At 44.3% G+C, this 16,955-nt stretch overlaps 1 protein-coding gene across 16 annotated transcripts in view; it reads left to right on the top strand.

Moving 5' to 3' along the window:
* Positions 1-16,955, top strand: part of TACC2 (transforming acidic coiled-coil containing protein 2) — a 131,352-nt gene that overhangs the window by 32,985 nt on the left and 81,412 nt on the right. For 15 of the 16 annotated variants that reach the window (XM_017746821.1, XM_017746820.1, XM_017746830.1 and 12 more), the window contains exon 4: positions 1,608-7,301. The exons of the other annotated variant lie outside the window; for it this stretch is intronic. In XM_017746821.1, the coding sequence (XP_017602310.1) occupies positions 1,608-7,301 (5,694 nt within the window). The remainder of the gene's footprint in view (positions 1-1,607; positions 7,302-16,955) is intronic. 16 annotated transcript variants of the gene reach the window in all.

The raw sequence follows: 16,955 nt of genomic DNA, 5'->3' as shown, positions 1-16,955 counted from the left end.
GAAAAATTCCTCTGAACAAAACCATTTTCTGAAAGTTTAAATAAAAGTTACTGGTGTTATGCATTAAATGTTCGAATCCACGCCAAGCATTGCTGAAACTTGTTTAAACTACATATGAATTGTAAGTTACAGATATTTTACCTTAGATTTGAGGCTTAGCCTTAATACAGGCAAATTCCAGTGGCTCTTTAAAGACTAGTTTATTTTCCACTGCAATGACTCTGAGGTATGTTTTTAGGACCTAAGACAGACTCATATTCAGCTTTAGGTGCAGCTTTCCCTAAAGAAATATTTTGTCGGGCAGTTCTCAGTACAAGGAGTGGGTTTGGCCGCACCTGGAAGTGCATTTTGTGCATGGTAGCACAGCCCAAGAGGCTGTGTTTGCATAACAGAAACCTAATCTGTAGGGAGCCCAGAGCTGGTCACTGACTCACTTCTCCATCAAGTATTTCGTGTGTAAAACTTGGGCAGAGAAGCAGAGAGAGGCTTCTCAGATTTCTGGAGATTACTTGAAATCCAATCTATGCTTGGCCTTGCAGAAGGCGTTTTAAGCATCTTTTCTAGCTCCAGTCTAAAGGGGAATTGGAATTTCTGAAATGTAACCTGTCACTGCTAAGCTGAGGCAAAGCTGCAGCAATGGACTCTGAGCCACCTCCCCCTGTGCAGCTCTGCACTGGCCACCCAGCACTTGGCAGTGTGTTATCTGTGTCCTGCTTTGCTTGGGATTCATTATTTCATGTCAAGTAAACACTGCCCCTTGCTCCTCTGTACAATCCTACATTCAGTTTCAAAGAGATGTTTCTCTCCATGCCCAGGCATGGAAAGTGAGAGAGAGAACAAGGGTAACCCATTTCATCGGCTACAAATCTCAGTGTGGAAAACTGAGGTCCACACAGTGAAAAATACTTAAAATAACTTTTCCTTCTCGCAGTTAGTCATCTCTGAGTCCATTTTTTCCTATCTTATCTTTAATGCGTGGAGAAAGAGATCACACCAAGGGCTGTAACTTAGATGCACTGAAATCAAACACTGCAATTAAATGACCTCATCGGGTGTGGATCGTGGCACAGCAGCATCCCACGTTTGGCAGGGTGAGCCCTTTGACCTTTTGGTGAGAATCAACTGTGCTGATTAGTTGGAGAAAACATTCAGCAGATGGGCCCTCCTTAATCTTCTGCTACACACTCGAGTACAGCCAGATAACAGCACTTACTGCGTAGCTTTGGCAAAGTAGTCTCTTAGAAGCAGAAACAAAATGCCTTTCTTTGAGGTACTGCGGGTTTTCCCAGTATTATTTTTTTCCTCTGTTGCTCCTTTAGTCTGTCAGATGTGTGTCCCCTCTCCTCACACTCACCTAAGGTTTTGGAATGGTTAAAATGCATGCCATGAGCACGGTGGCTCTCAGGTAAGACTGGGAACTTCGCAGAGTAATGAGCATTTAAATCACTGTGTCTGATGGTTTAACTCCTGAAAGCAGATTATCAGCTTCTCAGTGCATGCACTGCATGGCTTTGAAACATCAGTGGCACAAAACGGTTTTATTCTTTGCTTCTTATTCTTTGCTTCTTTATTGACATGAAACAAATAAACGTTTCCATTGTTGGCAGCATCGATAATGAAGGCATCAGTAGCCACAGTGCCGAAGAGCTATCCAACCCAAATTCCAGCACAGTGTCTTCAGAGGGGACAGGACAGAGCACTGCCTTGCAAGAGCAAGTAGGACAAACAGACTCTGATTCCTTAAAGCACTCTGCCGAAGCAGGGGAGAGAAGCCTGCCTGTCTCAGTGCCTCTTGCAGACTGTGCCAGAGAACCCATCACAGGCAGCAGTGACAAATTACACCCCTCAGACTGCAACAGAGCACGGCCATCACCAGGTCCAGTGAATGACAAAGAGAAGGGATCGGCACATGCCCAATCTGTGGACAATATTGCTGCCTCCTCTACCAGAACCAGTGAGAATGAGCCCAGAATCCCATGCCTGGAGCCCAGCCCTGCAGCAGCACTCACAGAAATGCAAGGAGCCACACAAATGAGTTTGAGTGAATTAGGATCGCTCAGGCAGGATGAGCAGCTGGGTGGCATGAGGGAGCCACATGTCAGCATGTTTCCACAGGGTAAAGCAGCAGGAGATTATTTTACTGCTCAGGAGGCCGAGCAGGAGCGAGGAGTTTTGGAAGTAGGTCAGCTGCAGGCAGTAATGCAGCAAGGTAGACAGAACACAGATGGTGGAGAGGGTCTGCTAATGAAAAAGGAAACCTTAATCCCAAATTATCCAGCAACAGGAGGCTCAGACAGTGAAAAATTTGGAGCAATTGTGAATGCTCAGGGCTTCACTGAGATCTGTAATCTACAGATGGATGCTGAAACAACAGCTAAAGGGAATGAGGCAAATCCAGCTCTATCTGGAAGCAGAAGGAAGCAATCAGAACCCTGTACTTTAATGTCAGAGTTGCCTTCTAGCTCTCCAGATCTCTTCCTGCTACCAAAGCCTGAAGAGCCTTCGAGGAAATATGTGCCTGGAAATGGCTCTGAAGATCCACCGAGGAGTGAAGCAGTGAAAAGAGCCTCTGAAAAAAACAAACCCCTTTTTCAAAGAGAGCTTCAAAAGGAGGATGAGCTTGTTAGTGCCGAGCATTTCAGTGTGCCTTTATCATTTGAGAGAGAGGAGGAAGAAGAAAAATCAGCTGTCACAACTGAAAGCCCAAAAGAAGTCAATAGCGATAAAATTATAAAAGCTGATGATGTGTCTAGAGAAAGCACCACACTTTCTGAAACAGAAAGCATTATCAGTCCCACCAAGGAAAATTCAGTGGTAGATAAAAGATTAGTACTGGAAGAATATGCATTAAGTACTTCTTTGAGCAGATCTACAGAACTGCATCAAAAAGAAATGGGGGCGGATGTAACAGGAAGAATAAATGGAATCAGAACAGAGGATGCACAAGTGTCAGAAACCAGTGAATTACCTGAGGGCTCAAGTGAGGCAGAAAGAAAACTATTGAGCTCTGTTAGTAGCTACCACCAGGACATGGAAAATACTCACTTGAAACATGATCCTGAAAATTTCAATCTTTGTGAAAACACTTCAACAGGTGACCTGGGGGAAGCAGGTGGGGGAAAGCCTCTGAATTTAGACAGTAACTCTAAATCACCCAAAGGCAATTCCCAGTCTCGTGGTTGTGAGCCTGAACAACAAATGAGCAAAGAGAAAACAGCTGCCCCAGATGGCCTGGAGAAAAAACTCATGGCTTCACCACAGTTAGCAAGGGAGCAATGCCCACAGACTTCTGATTGCTTTAACACTGAGGCAGAAGGCAGAACTTGGGACCAGTCAGGCTGTAACAGGACTGAAAAGGTTTGTTTAGATGGTGCACACAGTTCACTGCCCCTCCACCCTGGGAACAATAATATTAAGCAGAGTAAGCAAGATGAGTCCTGGGAAAAGGCTTTTGCTAGAGAAACTGTGTTGGAATCTGAACACAAAGCTGAGAGTCAAGAAAAGCCTGAGAGCTCCAGCAAGTCAGGAGAAAGCGCAAGAATGCCCAAATTAAAACTCAGTCTCCAGGGCTTAAATGAGTTGGCAGAGACTGTGGGACAAACCAAGGAGGCCTCACAGGCCCTGGAAACCAAAGAACAGGACGGTCACATCACTGAAGCATCTCACAGAGATCCAGAGCAGGAACCTGCAGCTGCACACAGCAGTGCTGGGGATGGAGATCAAAATGAGGGTATTCAACCAGAGAAGCACCACACAGCAGTGAGAAGTTCTGAGGAGGATGAAGCTTTGGCTCGGAAAAGTGAATGCAAATCAGATGTGCAAGCTCAGCTGGAGCAAGTGGCTGCAGAAAGTCACAGAAATACACAGATAGCTCACCCAGAACCCCCCAAAACTGCAGCCAGCACTTCAGGACTTACTGATTACCAAGTTCACATGGAGCAAGGGGGTGACAGCCACGTCCCTGCAAACAACTGCCCCTCTGAGAGGGACACGTGCAGCTCTTCGGAGCTCCTGGAGTGCAGCAGCCAAGAGGCGCAGGAAAATGCAGGTGTTCCAACAGCTCCTCCCCAAGCAGAGCAAGCAGAGCAGTCGCTGTCTGTTGCTGGTGACAGTGGCTGGAGTTCAAATACAGGACTTGAACAACAGGAGCACCAAAGCAGTCTGACAGCTGTCAGGAGAGCAGATGGTCAGGAGCACGAAGGAAGGGCACTACAACCTGAGCGGCCACCGGACCGAGATAATCACAGCAACATACCAGAAATACCTCTGGATGTTTCAAACAACCCTGATAAACAATCTTCTGTGCCAGGTCCAGCACCGCCCCAGTGTGGGTCTGAGAGGCCAAAAGAACAGGACAAGGACGACAGCAGTGCTGAGGATGTGAGCGGCAGCAAACATGGGCAGAACACGTCTGGTGTGAGCGCGCTTAATTTGCAAGATTGCAACGAGCAAAACAAAACCGATCTCGAGGCAGAAGAAAAGTGCTGCAGTAAGCAAAACTCAAGCAAGCCCGAGCAGGGTGATAATTCTTTGATCTCAGCGAGGCAGCATGAAGCAGCATGTCAGAGAGACACGTTTTGTAAAGAACTTGAAAAGAATGAGCAGCCAGGCAGCATGTGCAGGAGAGAGGATGATACTGGTGAAAGCTGTGCCGCTGCTATAAACACTCTTCCAGGGACACAGGATTCAGCAAGTGCCACTAACATATCACAGGCTTCGCCAAGTGATACAGAAATAGCACATACTTCTGATAATTCTGAGAAAAATGATCCCCAAATATCTCGTCCAGAAACTCAAAGGAAAATGCCATTAATGGCAAAAAACTCAGAAAATATTCTGACTGCTGACGGGGGAATCATCCAGAAAGATGGAAACACGGAGATGAGTTGTGAGGACAGTGCTTCTGTCAGAGAAACAAGCAATATAAAGCCTGATACAAGTCCAGGGGCACAAGGATCTCCTTCACCTTTACAGGCACACGGGGAAGTAATTCCTACTGATAACTCACATAAATCCAGCTGCACTCAAAATGCAACAGAGCAGCCTGGTTATTGTCAAGCAGATTTTACAGCCCTCTCTGCCCAGACCTCTGCACTCAGCCATCCCAGCCAGCAACCTGGAAACAACACGGACAAGGGTACAGGGGGGGAATCACTAAATAATGAGCGGGAAGTTGTAGCATCCCGAAACACCTTAGAAGGTAACTCTAATTTGCAGGGTCTCCCATGTCCTCCAGTGCCAGCACCCTTAGGTTCTTCACTTAGGGAAAGTACAGGTAAAGCAGAAAATTCAGAAAACAGCTCTGCCAGGAATATTTGTGTGAGTGAAAAAGACTGTCCAGACCAAAGTTTTCAGGGTGATGGAGACAGAAGTTTCACCCTGCCAGAGACTTTGAATGTAGAGCAGAGAACTGGAAACTTATCACAGTTCAATTCTGAGAAGCTGAAGAAAGAGATCTCTGCAATTAATTCCAAAAAAACAAAAAGTGAGCTAAACTTCAAAGAACAGCAAAGTGACAGTTCAGCAGAGTCTCTGTTAGCACTCCCTACTCCAGAAGAGAAGCTGCTGAGCCTTTCATCATCACAAGAAGTCTGTAATGAGGAAATTGCAACCAATATCTGTGTAGATGACAAGTATGGTAAGATCTTAGAGAAACCTGGGAATTCAGAAAAAATGGAAGAGCTTTCAAAAGAGAATAATAACATAACCAGGGCAGACATCAGTGTTTCCGAACAGTCTGCAGAGAACTCTGGAAGGGAGCATGAGGCTCTGACTTGCAGCTCTCTGGACATTGGCTCCAGCATCCCAGACTTCAGGGAACACATCAGCCAGATTTTTAAAAAAACTGTCCACAGCACACTGAGTGCTGAATTACCCCAACTTTTGTCTGAAAACCATGTGGGCTTCAAGCAGAGTCCAGTGGCCAAGGACACAGCAGAACTCTGTGGTGCTGAGAACTTTTCAGAACCAAACAAGGCGGGCAAAGGTGCTCCCGAGGGCACTTCAGAAGCAGAGGGGCAAGAGCTGTCTTTAGCTACTGAGACTTCCCGCAAAGCTGCAGAGGGCAAATCTCTGCAACGAGAAAACACAGTGGCAGAGCTGCCACCAGCAAGTCTCCAGGACCCTGAGGAAAGCAGGCAGCCCGCTGGCTGTTTAGAAGTGGTCCCTAGCTTGGATGGCGCTCCATCTGCTGAACGCGCTCCGGAAAATCTGCAAAAGCCAGGCAAACCCACTGAGAGCGGTGAGATGGAAAGAGAGGAAGGCGTGTGTGCTGGTGGCGTTGATCCTGAATCGCTAATAGGCTTAGAGATAAAGAAGCAAGGACCAGCTTCATTTGATGGGGCAGCAGCTGAGAACTTCCCTGCGTATTCCGACAGCCAGCAGCAAGCCACTGGAGCTGTTATCTCTGCAGGCGATGTACAGGGGAGGGACGTAGAAGATGCTGCTGCCACAGAGGGAAATAACTTAATTACAGAGTGTAGTGCAGAACCAGTTTCCTCTGAAGAGGATGTAAGTCTTCCTACTGCACAGTGCCAGGATCCTAAGCCAAATGAACAGGAGAAAAGTGAGTACGGTGATCCAGACATTGCCAAGAGCATGGCAGCCTCAACGCTCGTCCCGGGAGGATCTTACAATCATGAAAAATTGCCAGACAATTTCAATGTGTCACCTGAGGAAGATCAGGAGACACACATTCACAGCAATTTTCTGCATGACATTAGGTCTCAGAATGACATGCAGACGATACAGGACGAAGCAGTAAATAGGAAACGCTTGGAAACATCAGGAAATTCTCAAGATGCACAGCAAGAGAAAAAAGTGACCGTGCATGGGTTAATAGATTACTTAAAAACTGAAGTAAGCCAGGATGATTGCTTGCAAACTGACTGTAAACTAGAATCTGGCAGCATGACTAAGGGAGACGTGAAAGAGAACAGTGACACAGTGTTAAGCACGGCAAGGACAGGTAAGGAAAAAAGTGGAGACATCCCTGAAACTGGTACTGCAAGGATGTTAGTCACTGCTGAGGGAGACTTAGCTATAAACACGGGCACTGCAGAGCAGGAGGCAGACCTGTACAAAAATCCCTCTCCAGCCCTCCCTGTGATGGAGCAGGGTGAGCATTCTGCACGTGCAGGTCTCGCTGTTGCTGAAAATCAGCCAAGCAAGATGAATTCAGAACACGAAAGCTCCCTCCAGGATGCCAAAGGAAAGCTATCACCGCTTGCATTAACTGAGCCTAAGAACCTTGACCTCAGTGAACTTCAAGACGTGGCTGTGGCAGGATTACCCACTGAAAGGTATTTACTTTGAATTACTACGTGAAATGGTTGGCAGGAGCCCGGGGCTGGAGAGGGGTGCAATTTTCCAGGCAGATGCCCGTTGTCTGGGAGGTTTGGGAGGGCAGGTCACTTACCCTGTTCTTAAACTTATCTTAAGTATATGTTGCTTCTAAATGTGGATTGCGTGAAAAAACCACTAATATTCATAAGGACAGAGAGGTCCTAAAAGCTGAGGAGCACAGTTCTGAGCTGTTCCATCTGCTGGGCCACATTCCTGTCCTTACCTGTGTGGATTTGCTTATGCTTCCCAGTGTTCACACCTCGTAGCCTGAAGTTATGCATACAAATCACACTTCCTAGCCTTAAGTTAGGAGATTTTGCCTCAGTTTTGGTGACCCAGTTAAATGAGACCTGCAGCATTCACATGGTGGAGTTGCAGTGTTTAAAAACAAGCCTACGGAGTAACCCAATTACTCACAGTTAGTTGTCTGGGCCTCCCTCTTATCCTCCCGTACAATATAATTGCACTGACAGTGCCTTTGATCACCGTGTTATTCAGTGTTTCTAATGACATGGAGTTGTTTCAGATGTGAATTCTTCTGAGCTGGGACTTGCGGAGCCTCAGAGTTGCTTTTTTGGTTTTATTTCTTTGTATTTTCCACACCTAGCAGTAACTGCTTTAATAAAGTTAAGACTTTTTTTTTTTCTTTTTTAATGAGCTTCTACTTTGCCGTTTGAATTCCTAGTTTGATGTGCAGTTAATTCAGGATAATTACTATCTTAGAACAGGTGATTTCCCTTTATCTAGTCATGTCACTGCTTCCTCTGTAACCTCACAACTCCCTGGCACACTGTCCTTCTCCTTTCTGTATCAGAGGAGGCAGCGATAGACAGAGACAGAGCACAGGGAAACAGGGAAAAGCTAAACTGTATCAGACGATCCAATAATTGGTCTGCAGAGATGGAATCTAAGTAATCCCAAAAACGTAGATGGCACTAACTGATCAATGAGGCAAAATGTTTCAGTGCCACATTCCTTCAAGGTTGAGGTGATAAAACCATATTGTAAGTGAACATACCTCAAGTGTTTCTGTTGTGGTGAGAATGTGGGGGAGTTCTTCCTTCTGTATGTGTGCCGGGGATGGAGGCTGAATGGGATCTAATTCTGTGAGCAGAATGTACTTTAGAAAAATATTAGAAGTGTTGGAAACCAGGACAGCTATATGATTTTCTCTTGAAGAATTTGTCTATAAAACGACAAGGAAATTAGACCCTGTTATTTCTCTTGAGGTCCTTTCTTTTCTGTTTGCTTCCCTTTATACGATGGGAAGCTTCACAGTGAGTAGCTTTGAAATTCCCAAACAAATTGCTGGCATGGGCTGGCTCAGGAGCCATAAGGCACTCTGGGCAGTGCATGTGTCTGTGCATGTGCTTCATATCAGGGCGGGTATCATACTTTAAATAGATACCTGTGGCAGGCAGGGCAGGGCTCTTGAAACAGCTGCTGACAATTCACAGAGTAGTTGCTTAATGCTTGCATATGCTTCAAGAATTCATTATCACCTGTTTTTCCAGCGTGAGGGTTTGCATCAACAGGCAGCTGCTCATTTTGGACTGTGGCTGTCCAAAAGGCTGAAACACTGGGGACTCTCAGAGGTACAGAGGAAACCCTGCTCTTGTCAGGCTCGTTTTTAGAGCAATATGCATTTATATCACAAAAAAGACGCAGAGAGCATTAGCTGAGCTGGCTGGTCTGTCTTCATCAAGTACAATACACTGACCAATTCAGTTTTCCTCTGAGGTTAAAACTGGATTTGTATCATTAAATTTCAAGGTGTGTTCCATATGCTGTGTACGTCAGCCACAAAGCTCAGAGTGCTTTGCAGTGGTTTATTGCCCTGTCATTCTTACAGAGGATAAACTACTACAGCCACGCAAAATGAGGTGCACATTTCTAAGAGCTGACTGTGAGGATATGGACCTGATATAGAGAACTCCAGGGAGAAAGATTCCTCCCCAGCTCTCAAAACAAATATCAATAACAAGTAAATTATGTTTAGGAGAAAGAAATAGTTCTGAGAACCATTCAGAACCTTCTTTCTCAGAGGGAGAAGGTTCTGAATGGTTTCAGCTTTGTTTCCTCCCCTTCCACTGCTTCTCTGTAATTCCCTCTCTTACAAGATCCCGTATGTTGAAACCCCACTGAATTGTGCATGAGGGGGTAAAGTTGTGTGATCTGACTCTTAAATCCCTGTTAGGAGTTCTTCCTGGAGAGGAAATAGATGAATTTCTTCCTTTTGTGGCTATGCCCTGAGAGGAGGCTGGTCTTGAGATGAACAGTGAATCCAAGTGCTGCCTGGAGTGGTTCCTGCTCCCACCTCCTTTCGGGAGGCAACTCTGGGCAACTGATAAGGAGAGTCCTTATGTCTGCAGGCAATAGTACAGCACCAGTCACTTCCCTTCAAATCTTCAGTAAAAAGGAAGTCATTTTTGGAAAGGAGATTGTGGCTGAAGCCACACTTCCTTGTGGAAGTACAGCTGTGCTACCAGCAGAAGCAGGGAAGAGCTGGATTTTGGCAAACCTGTCTGTCAGCATTGAAACAGACTGAAAAAAAACCCAATTTGTTTTGATGTTTTTAACTCTCTTTACCAAGCCAATAACTAAAAACCTGTATTCCTAATGGCCACATTTGGGCATCAAAAACGTCATTTTTCCTACTTATTGGGCGTCCAATTGCCTTATTTTCTGTCCGAGGTTTACTTGGAAAGAAAGATCAGGACTTGAGTTGGTTTTTCTGTTTTTTTCTCCTCTTGCAATGGATACTCACAGATCTGTAATGTAACCCACACTTCATCTTTCTTTCATGGAGAATGGAGGTTCCTGTACATACAGGGAGCCCTGAAGTCCCTGAAATGCTCCTGTCTGCATCATGGACTGTGACAGATGTTGAGCAGAGCGTGGAATAAACTTGGAAATGATGGCAAAATTTTCGGGATGTTCAGAGGTGGGATGGATTTTTTGATAAGCTGTTGTAATTCAAATGGCACATGCAAGCTGCCATTGTCTCTTGGAAAAGGTACTGAGGGAGCTTTTAGAGGGGGAGGCTGTGAAGTGATTCCCAAATGTGCAGGTACAGAGAACACATTGCATGTGTTGGCTGATTTGTTGGTTTGGCAAAACGCTGGGTTTGTTCACAGGCCTCTGGGTGTTGCAGGCTCACAGAGATGCTCAGGGGCTCAGCTGGGCTGGCTGTGCAGTCAGGGAAGAGCACAGGGAGCTGTAAACACACTGCAAGCAGTGACACCCATGCTCTTAGAGAACGCAGAGGTCTGCTGTACTGACTCCCATCACGCACCACTCAAAACAGTATTTTTATGTGGGAAGTACATGGCAGCAGTTGGGAGTCAGCAAAACTACTTGAAAAACACTCCTTATGTCCTCTGCATAGGTCAGACAAGATCTCTAAAGTTGGTCCAGATATACTTTTGGAATTGCTTCATTCTTTGTTCTTGCCATCAAAAATTGGCGAGTTCAGTAACTCCAAAAAGAATGTTCACTCCTTAATAAATATGACTTGGTCTTTTTTTGTCTCCATGACAAACAGCATTAAATATTTTAACAGTCTTGCTGGATGAGGTGGGGAATGTAGAACTGCTTTTCAGATCAGGCAAGTGGGTTTTGAGCACTAAGGCTTTGTGTTGTTAGCATCTGAAAACAAGAGTTTGCAGTTAAAAGGAAACTTGTCAAAACACTGATAATGCAGGTCTTTAATTCCCTATTTTTTAACCTCAAAATTGATTCAGGTGTGTAGCATCTCAGGATCACAAAGCAAAGGGAAAAATAGCTGGAGGTGATTTACACATAAATGAAATGCACAAAATCAATCTGGTTATTTATCCCTCCTGCTCTTCTTTCTTTATATCTGAATTCTTTCTCTTTATTTACCTCCCTTCTTCCTGTCATTGTTATCCTCAGTAGGTGCAGCTGTTAGTACAGTTGTGCCTTTGGACATGCCTCCAGTTCTGAACTAATAGGATGGGCAGTTCAGTGGGAATTTCATCTGTGTGAAGTCTGAGATATTTAATTTTGGTATTTTTCTATTCACAGCAGAGTAAAATTAAGATACCTTTGCTCTTACCCAACAGACATCTCCCATTGCTTTCTAGGAAGTGAAAGGGAGTTTTGCCAACTACTCTCACGGATTCCATTGACCATGGAATGGTCAATGACCTCTGGTTTAGGCAGCATCTAAGTATTTATGAAATTTGTAAAGTATTTATAAAATGCTGATTGGATAGTATGCCCTGCTGTATTCAAAAAACATTCCAGTGAAAAGCCAGGTATGTGAGACCATGACACACATTGTAAGGTAGGTACTGACATGGATGGGTGGTAGATGAGCTGCTGTTTTCACACATCCTTCTGTGTTTCTCAAGACTTTACATTTATTTAATCAAATACAGTCATTTGCTAAAGAAATCCAGCACAGACACTGCCATACTTTGTCCCATGTCTGCACGGGAAGTTTAGCATCATTTTCAGTCTTCTTTCCTCATTAAATAAAAATTACTTTCAGATTACTTTTTTCCCCCCTAATTAGATTTCCCCAGATGTATTTTTCAACCTGTTTTCTCAAAATAATTTCTGCATCTTACAGATCCCCTGTTCTCCCTATTCCAACACTGTATCTTCTGGCTTCTTGGAAAATTGGGTACCGTGGAGCTTCGTCCATGGTCCCTACTTCTAATAGAATATACAAAGTAGGATTAGCCCCAGCTTTGAACCCGGTGGAGGCCATCTCTGAAAACAGCAATTACAGACACACAGATGTGTCTGAAGAGCTAGATCTCCACAAGATCTTGCAATACCCTTTTCTTTCTGTTTTTCCTCTTATCTTTTATGTTGATTCTTTGGAGCCCATCTTATCAATACTGGTCCAGGTGCATGGAAATCCACAGATGCATTGCTAAAAAAAAGAGAGGAGTTTTTAGTTATTGCAATTCCTTAACACTTGGGTACTCTGGAAAAATAAAAAAATGTTATATGGATCTGTTGGGGCCTGTCCATCTACACTCACCTCACAGGTTAATTCTTACAGTGGAGTGTCTTTGGAGTGTCTGTAAGAAGTACTTCTTCTCAAATTGCAGTAATAGGTGCAGAAATGTTAATTGCTGCAATCAAAGGCGTACTTGTTCTGGATTCTAAGGTCCCTGTGAAATGCTGATTGCCACCATTCTGCGCTGCAGGGAAGGACCAGCCCTAGAATGTTGCGGTAATCTTGTTCTCCTTGCTGGAATGTGCTTGGCACCTCCTCTTTGTTCAGCCAGGCTTAATCCTTCCTCTTCCCCACTGCCCCTGTTTGGTATCCTCAGTAAAATAACCAGCTGTCCAAAAGTGCCCCAGGACTCCACAAGGTTGTTTCCAATTTAATTTCACTAATTGACTTTCTTTCCCTCTTGGTACATTCCTTTCAAGGCAGCTGTGTGAGAGGCTGCAGCCTGCCCTTGGAGGGCGTAAATGCTGGCCCAAAAATCTCTGCTCCATTGGAGTGATCCCAGCAAAGGACTTGGCCCTGAGCCTCTGGCAGGTGAGCCAGGGAGAATTCTGCCCTGTCCTGTGATCCTTTTCCACCCAGACCATCCTACAAGCAATATACCCACAGTTGTCCTGCTCTGCTTTAATAAGAGGGGTGTCTAGTTGTTTCAACAGATTAAAAAATCAAATTAGGAAGACAGGCTGTATGTAGACAAGTAGGATTTAAATGATTCATTGGCCTGGTGTTTTCCAGCCACCAACCTGTCAATCTTGGCTTCTCTTTGTCCATGGTGCTCTGAAAAACATGGAGCACATGCTCCATGAAACTCATCAAACTGCTTTTTTAAAATTCTTCTCCAGCATGTTTTTCCTAGCTGCTTTGGCTAATGAAACACAAACAGTGTAATCAATAAAGCCTTTTTTTTTTTTTCTTAAGGCACTCAAGAGCTTATGTAAAATCTTTGGAATTTGTAACCATGATAACATTGTTATGCTCTCCTAGCTGATAGAAATATCAAAGCCAGCTAAGAATAACTCTGCAGCAGACAGAGAAGATTGGATTTGTTTCCTGGAATGGAAGCTAAAAGAATGAATACATTGCTCAGTTACTAACAACTAAGGAAAAAAATAAATAGACACCTAAAACTTCCATTTCCCCTTCCTAACAACGTCATTAAATGACTCAAAATATAGAATTAGTTTTGCTGAATATTTAAAGTCTCCAAGATTTTTCATGTCTTATCTTTTTTTTCTTTTTTGAGTGTTGTGATGGTACATGAAACTTATGTTACATCTACCATTCTCCAAATCTTGTTCTTCTGGTAGAAACTCCAGATAAACTTGGTTTGCTAGAGAAGTTATCATTGGAATTTGTGAGGCTTTGAGTCTAGCCTAGGGTTTTCTAAAAACCAATCTTACTTAATTGGAAATTTGTAAAATGGCAGTTTCCTATCACTTTTATCCTGCAAGCTGTAATGGGTTAACATTAAACTTTGCTTCAGATTAAGGTGAAAGTCTGGGAATTTAAAGAGACAGCCATCCCAAAGCCTTGCCAGTAAAAATTGCTGGGAAATGCACAACCTAATTTTCAGCCACCACAAATGATGGCTGTGGGTAATTTGTATGTGGAAAGTAGCAGAAGTATAAAGTTCAGGTGTTTGTTACAGAACTTGGCTTGGTATCTCAGCCAGGCTGCTCTGCAGTTAATTGGGTCTGTGGTTTTGCAGAATGAATGATTGTGAGCCTTTGGTTAGGAAATGCAAACGAGAAGCTCCCCTTTTACTCTAAACAAACTGAAGTACATTTCTATGGATTTGTTGTAAAACGGGCACCAAGTTTTCACAAAGAACAATTTAAAATCACATATGCATTTTTCAGAAGGCCATATAGTGATAGGCCAAGGGAGAATGGCTTTAAAATGAAAGAGGGCAGGGCTAGATTTGATATAGGGAAGAAACTCTTCCCTGTGAGGGTGGGCAGGCCCTGGCACAGGGTGCCCAGAGAAGCTGTGGCTGCCCCTGGATCCCTGGAAGTGTCCAAGGCCAAGCTGGACATTGGGGCTTGGAGCAGCCTGGGACAGTGGAAGGTGCCCCTGCCCCAGGCAGGGGGTAGCACTGGATGAGTCCCTTCCAGCCCAAACCACTCCGTGATTCCATGATCTACGTTTTTAAAAGTGCCCCCCCTTAGTTTGTGCCATCCTGATGCTTTCTGGATTTTCCTCGAAGGGAGCCAGGGGAAGGCCTGGGCTCTGGCACAGCCATCCTGTGGGATGTCTCCTGCTCCCCATCCCTCTCATCAGCCACTCGCCACTCCAGCCCAGCTGTGGCCTCCGGAGAAATCTTTTGCAAGGCTTTCCTTGGCGGCTCTTTGATCTGCCCCAGCCAGCTTGGCCCTGCTGCACCCTGACAGCCACCCCTACCCTGTCATTGTCTGCTGGGAGCTTGCTTATCTCTTGTTTCCCTGTTGCTTTCAGCTGGTTCCCTCTGTCCTGCCCAAGCCTTCTGTTAAGGTAGCTCAGGCACACCTGAGCTTTTCCTGGAGTTTCAGCCTATCAGGTTCCCATGGTTAAGTAGCAGAAGGCACTGGGAGACAATTGGAAATGTTTCTGTCACAAAGGTGGGTTGAAATTGCTTCACAGTTGGTCCAAAGGTTTTGGCACAGCAAAAGGCTAAGGAATAAACATGGAGAGGTATGTTGTTTGAGAAAAATGACCATTTATTCCAAAAATGTTCGATTTGGTTCTGTTAGCAGGAACATGGCTTGTCTGTGGCCACGGCTTTGAGCCAGACTGAAGTGCTGCTTGCAAAGAAAATAAAAATTTATTTTAATGAATCTTCCTCTTTCCAGGGTTTCCCTCCCCCTCAGGGCAGTTATACCTGCAGAAGCTATTTGTGAAATGGCTTCCAGATGGCAAAAGAGGTTAATTCCCCCCAAAATGAGAGGGGGACTGGATCCTTGTACCTGTATCAAAAATCACAGTAAATTTTTCCATGGCTGGTTTCCTACTGCTTGGGAAGCAGGATATGAGAGAGACACTCTCCCAAGAAAGTTTTAACTCTGAGACTCTCATCTTAATTCTTGCTGTCACAGTGGGTGCTACTGGCTCCCAGTGCTGCAACCAAGTGGGTTCTCCCCATACCATTCACAGTGTTGGCCCCATGAAAAGCCATACCCTGCAGCCCAGATGATGGTGGCAGTCTACATGTTTTTCAGCATTTTAAGCCATTACAGTGCCTGATTTGGTGTCTGGGGATCATTTGGTGTAGCCTTCTAGTTCCTGTACAGCTATCTGAATTGTTAAAAGCAGCAATGAGCACATGGAGGGGAAATACCTGTCTTCTGCTTTCAACTAGATGGGAAAGTTCTCCTCTAACACAAAATTCACCTGAACAAAAATCTGTTGCCTCCTTTTGCTTATAGGAGATCAGACAAGAGCTAGAAGTAGGAACTGTCCAAGAGTTAAAAAATTAAAAACTGATTAATATATTTCCCCCCCTGCAGCCCAGTTCTGAATTGATGCTTTGAGGAGTCCACCAGGTATCATTACTGTACCTTAATATTAAAAGGAGATGCACAGTCCTGCTAGGGGCTGGACTGAGTTCTGAAGAAGAGGAAGTGTCAGTTTTGTCACCCAAGATGTGGCTGGCACCACAGTTGAAGAGTTTGGAGACAGGGAGTCAGCTGGGAAACTAACTCAGCTAAATTGAGTCTCTGTAGTCCCAGCATTTCATCTGAAGTATCTTGATTGCTTACCAAATGCCCAATCTACCAACTCTCTTGCTGTGGGATAGATATCATAAAGCTTATAGTTATTGTATGGCATGTTATAAACATGATAATGATCTCCCTGGGGAGAGACTCAATTAATTCCTTGGGTGCTGGCAGCTCATATATGCAATTTGGTGTATCCCCATCCAGACTTAATTACCTGTAAAGCCATTCTTTTGTGTTGTAATAAACCCATAGGAAACCTAAGAGATTAATAAGGGCATGTAACTAATTAAAACTGCCCCATTTTCTTAGAGGTAAAGAAACCTCTAAGAAAGCAGGTAAAAACCTATGGAAAGAAAGAAACTCATAAGAAAGCAGGTAAAGAAACAAGAAGGCAGGTAAAGAAACAAGAAGGCAGGTAAAGAAACCCATAAGAAAGATTGAAAAATAAGATTAACCTATAAGAAGGCAGGTAAAGAAACCTATGAGAAAACCTGGGTGACCTTAGGAGCTGGAATTTAACCCAACAATTCAGCTAGGATTAAAAATGGTTTGGTTTAGATTTAAGAAAATGTTATTTGTTTAGCTAGAAACACATAATGCTTCTGTGAAAGGTGTTAAAAACTTTACATCCTGAAACCATTTAAAAAAGTTTTATTTAAGGTTGGGCAAAACACCATTCCTGCGGCCTGAAACTTGGGGGGGGAAAAAAAAAAAAAAGTTGCCAAACACCATCAATTAAACCAGGCTCTTCTTAAGTGGCTTTTAAAACATTGGGAGCTATCTGTGTGTGCTTTAAGCGTTACACACACCGTAATTTAATCTCTCCACATCCCTCCCCTCCAGCGGATGCAAACTCCGAAATTCCACCGTAAAACCGGGGGGGGGGAAATAAAAACTTAAAAAAAAAAGAAAAGAAAACCCAC

The sequence above is a fragment of the Corvus brachyrhynchos genome, unplaced genomic scaffold (genome assembly GCF_000691975.1).
Source record: "Corvus brachyrhynchos isolate BGI_N302 unplaced genomic scaffold, ASM69197v1 scaffold319, whole genome shotgun sequence".
Taxonomy (NCBI): Eukaryota; Metazoa; Chordata; class Aves; order Passeriformes; family Corvidae; genus Corvus; species Corvus brachyrhynchos.
The sequence above is the reverse complement of the archived record's forward strand: the minus strand, read 5'-3'. Positions and strand labels throughout refer to the sequence as shown.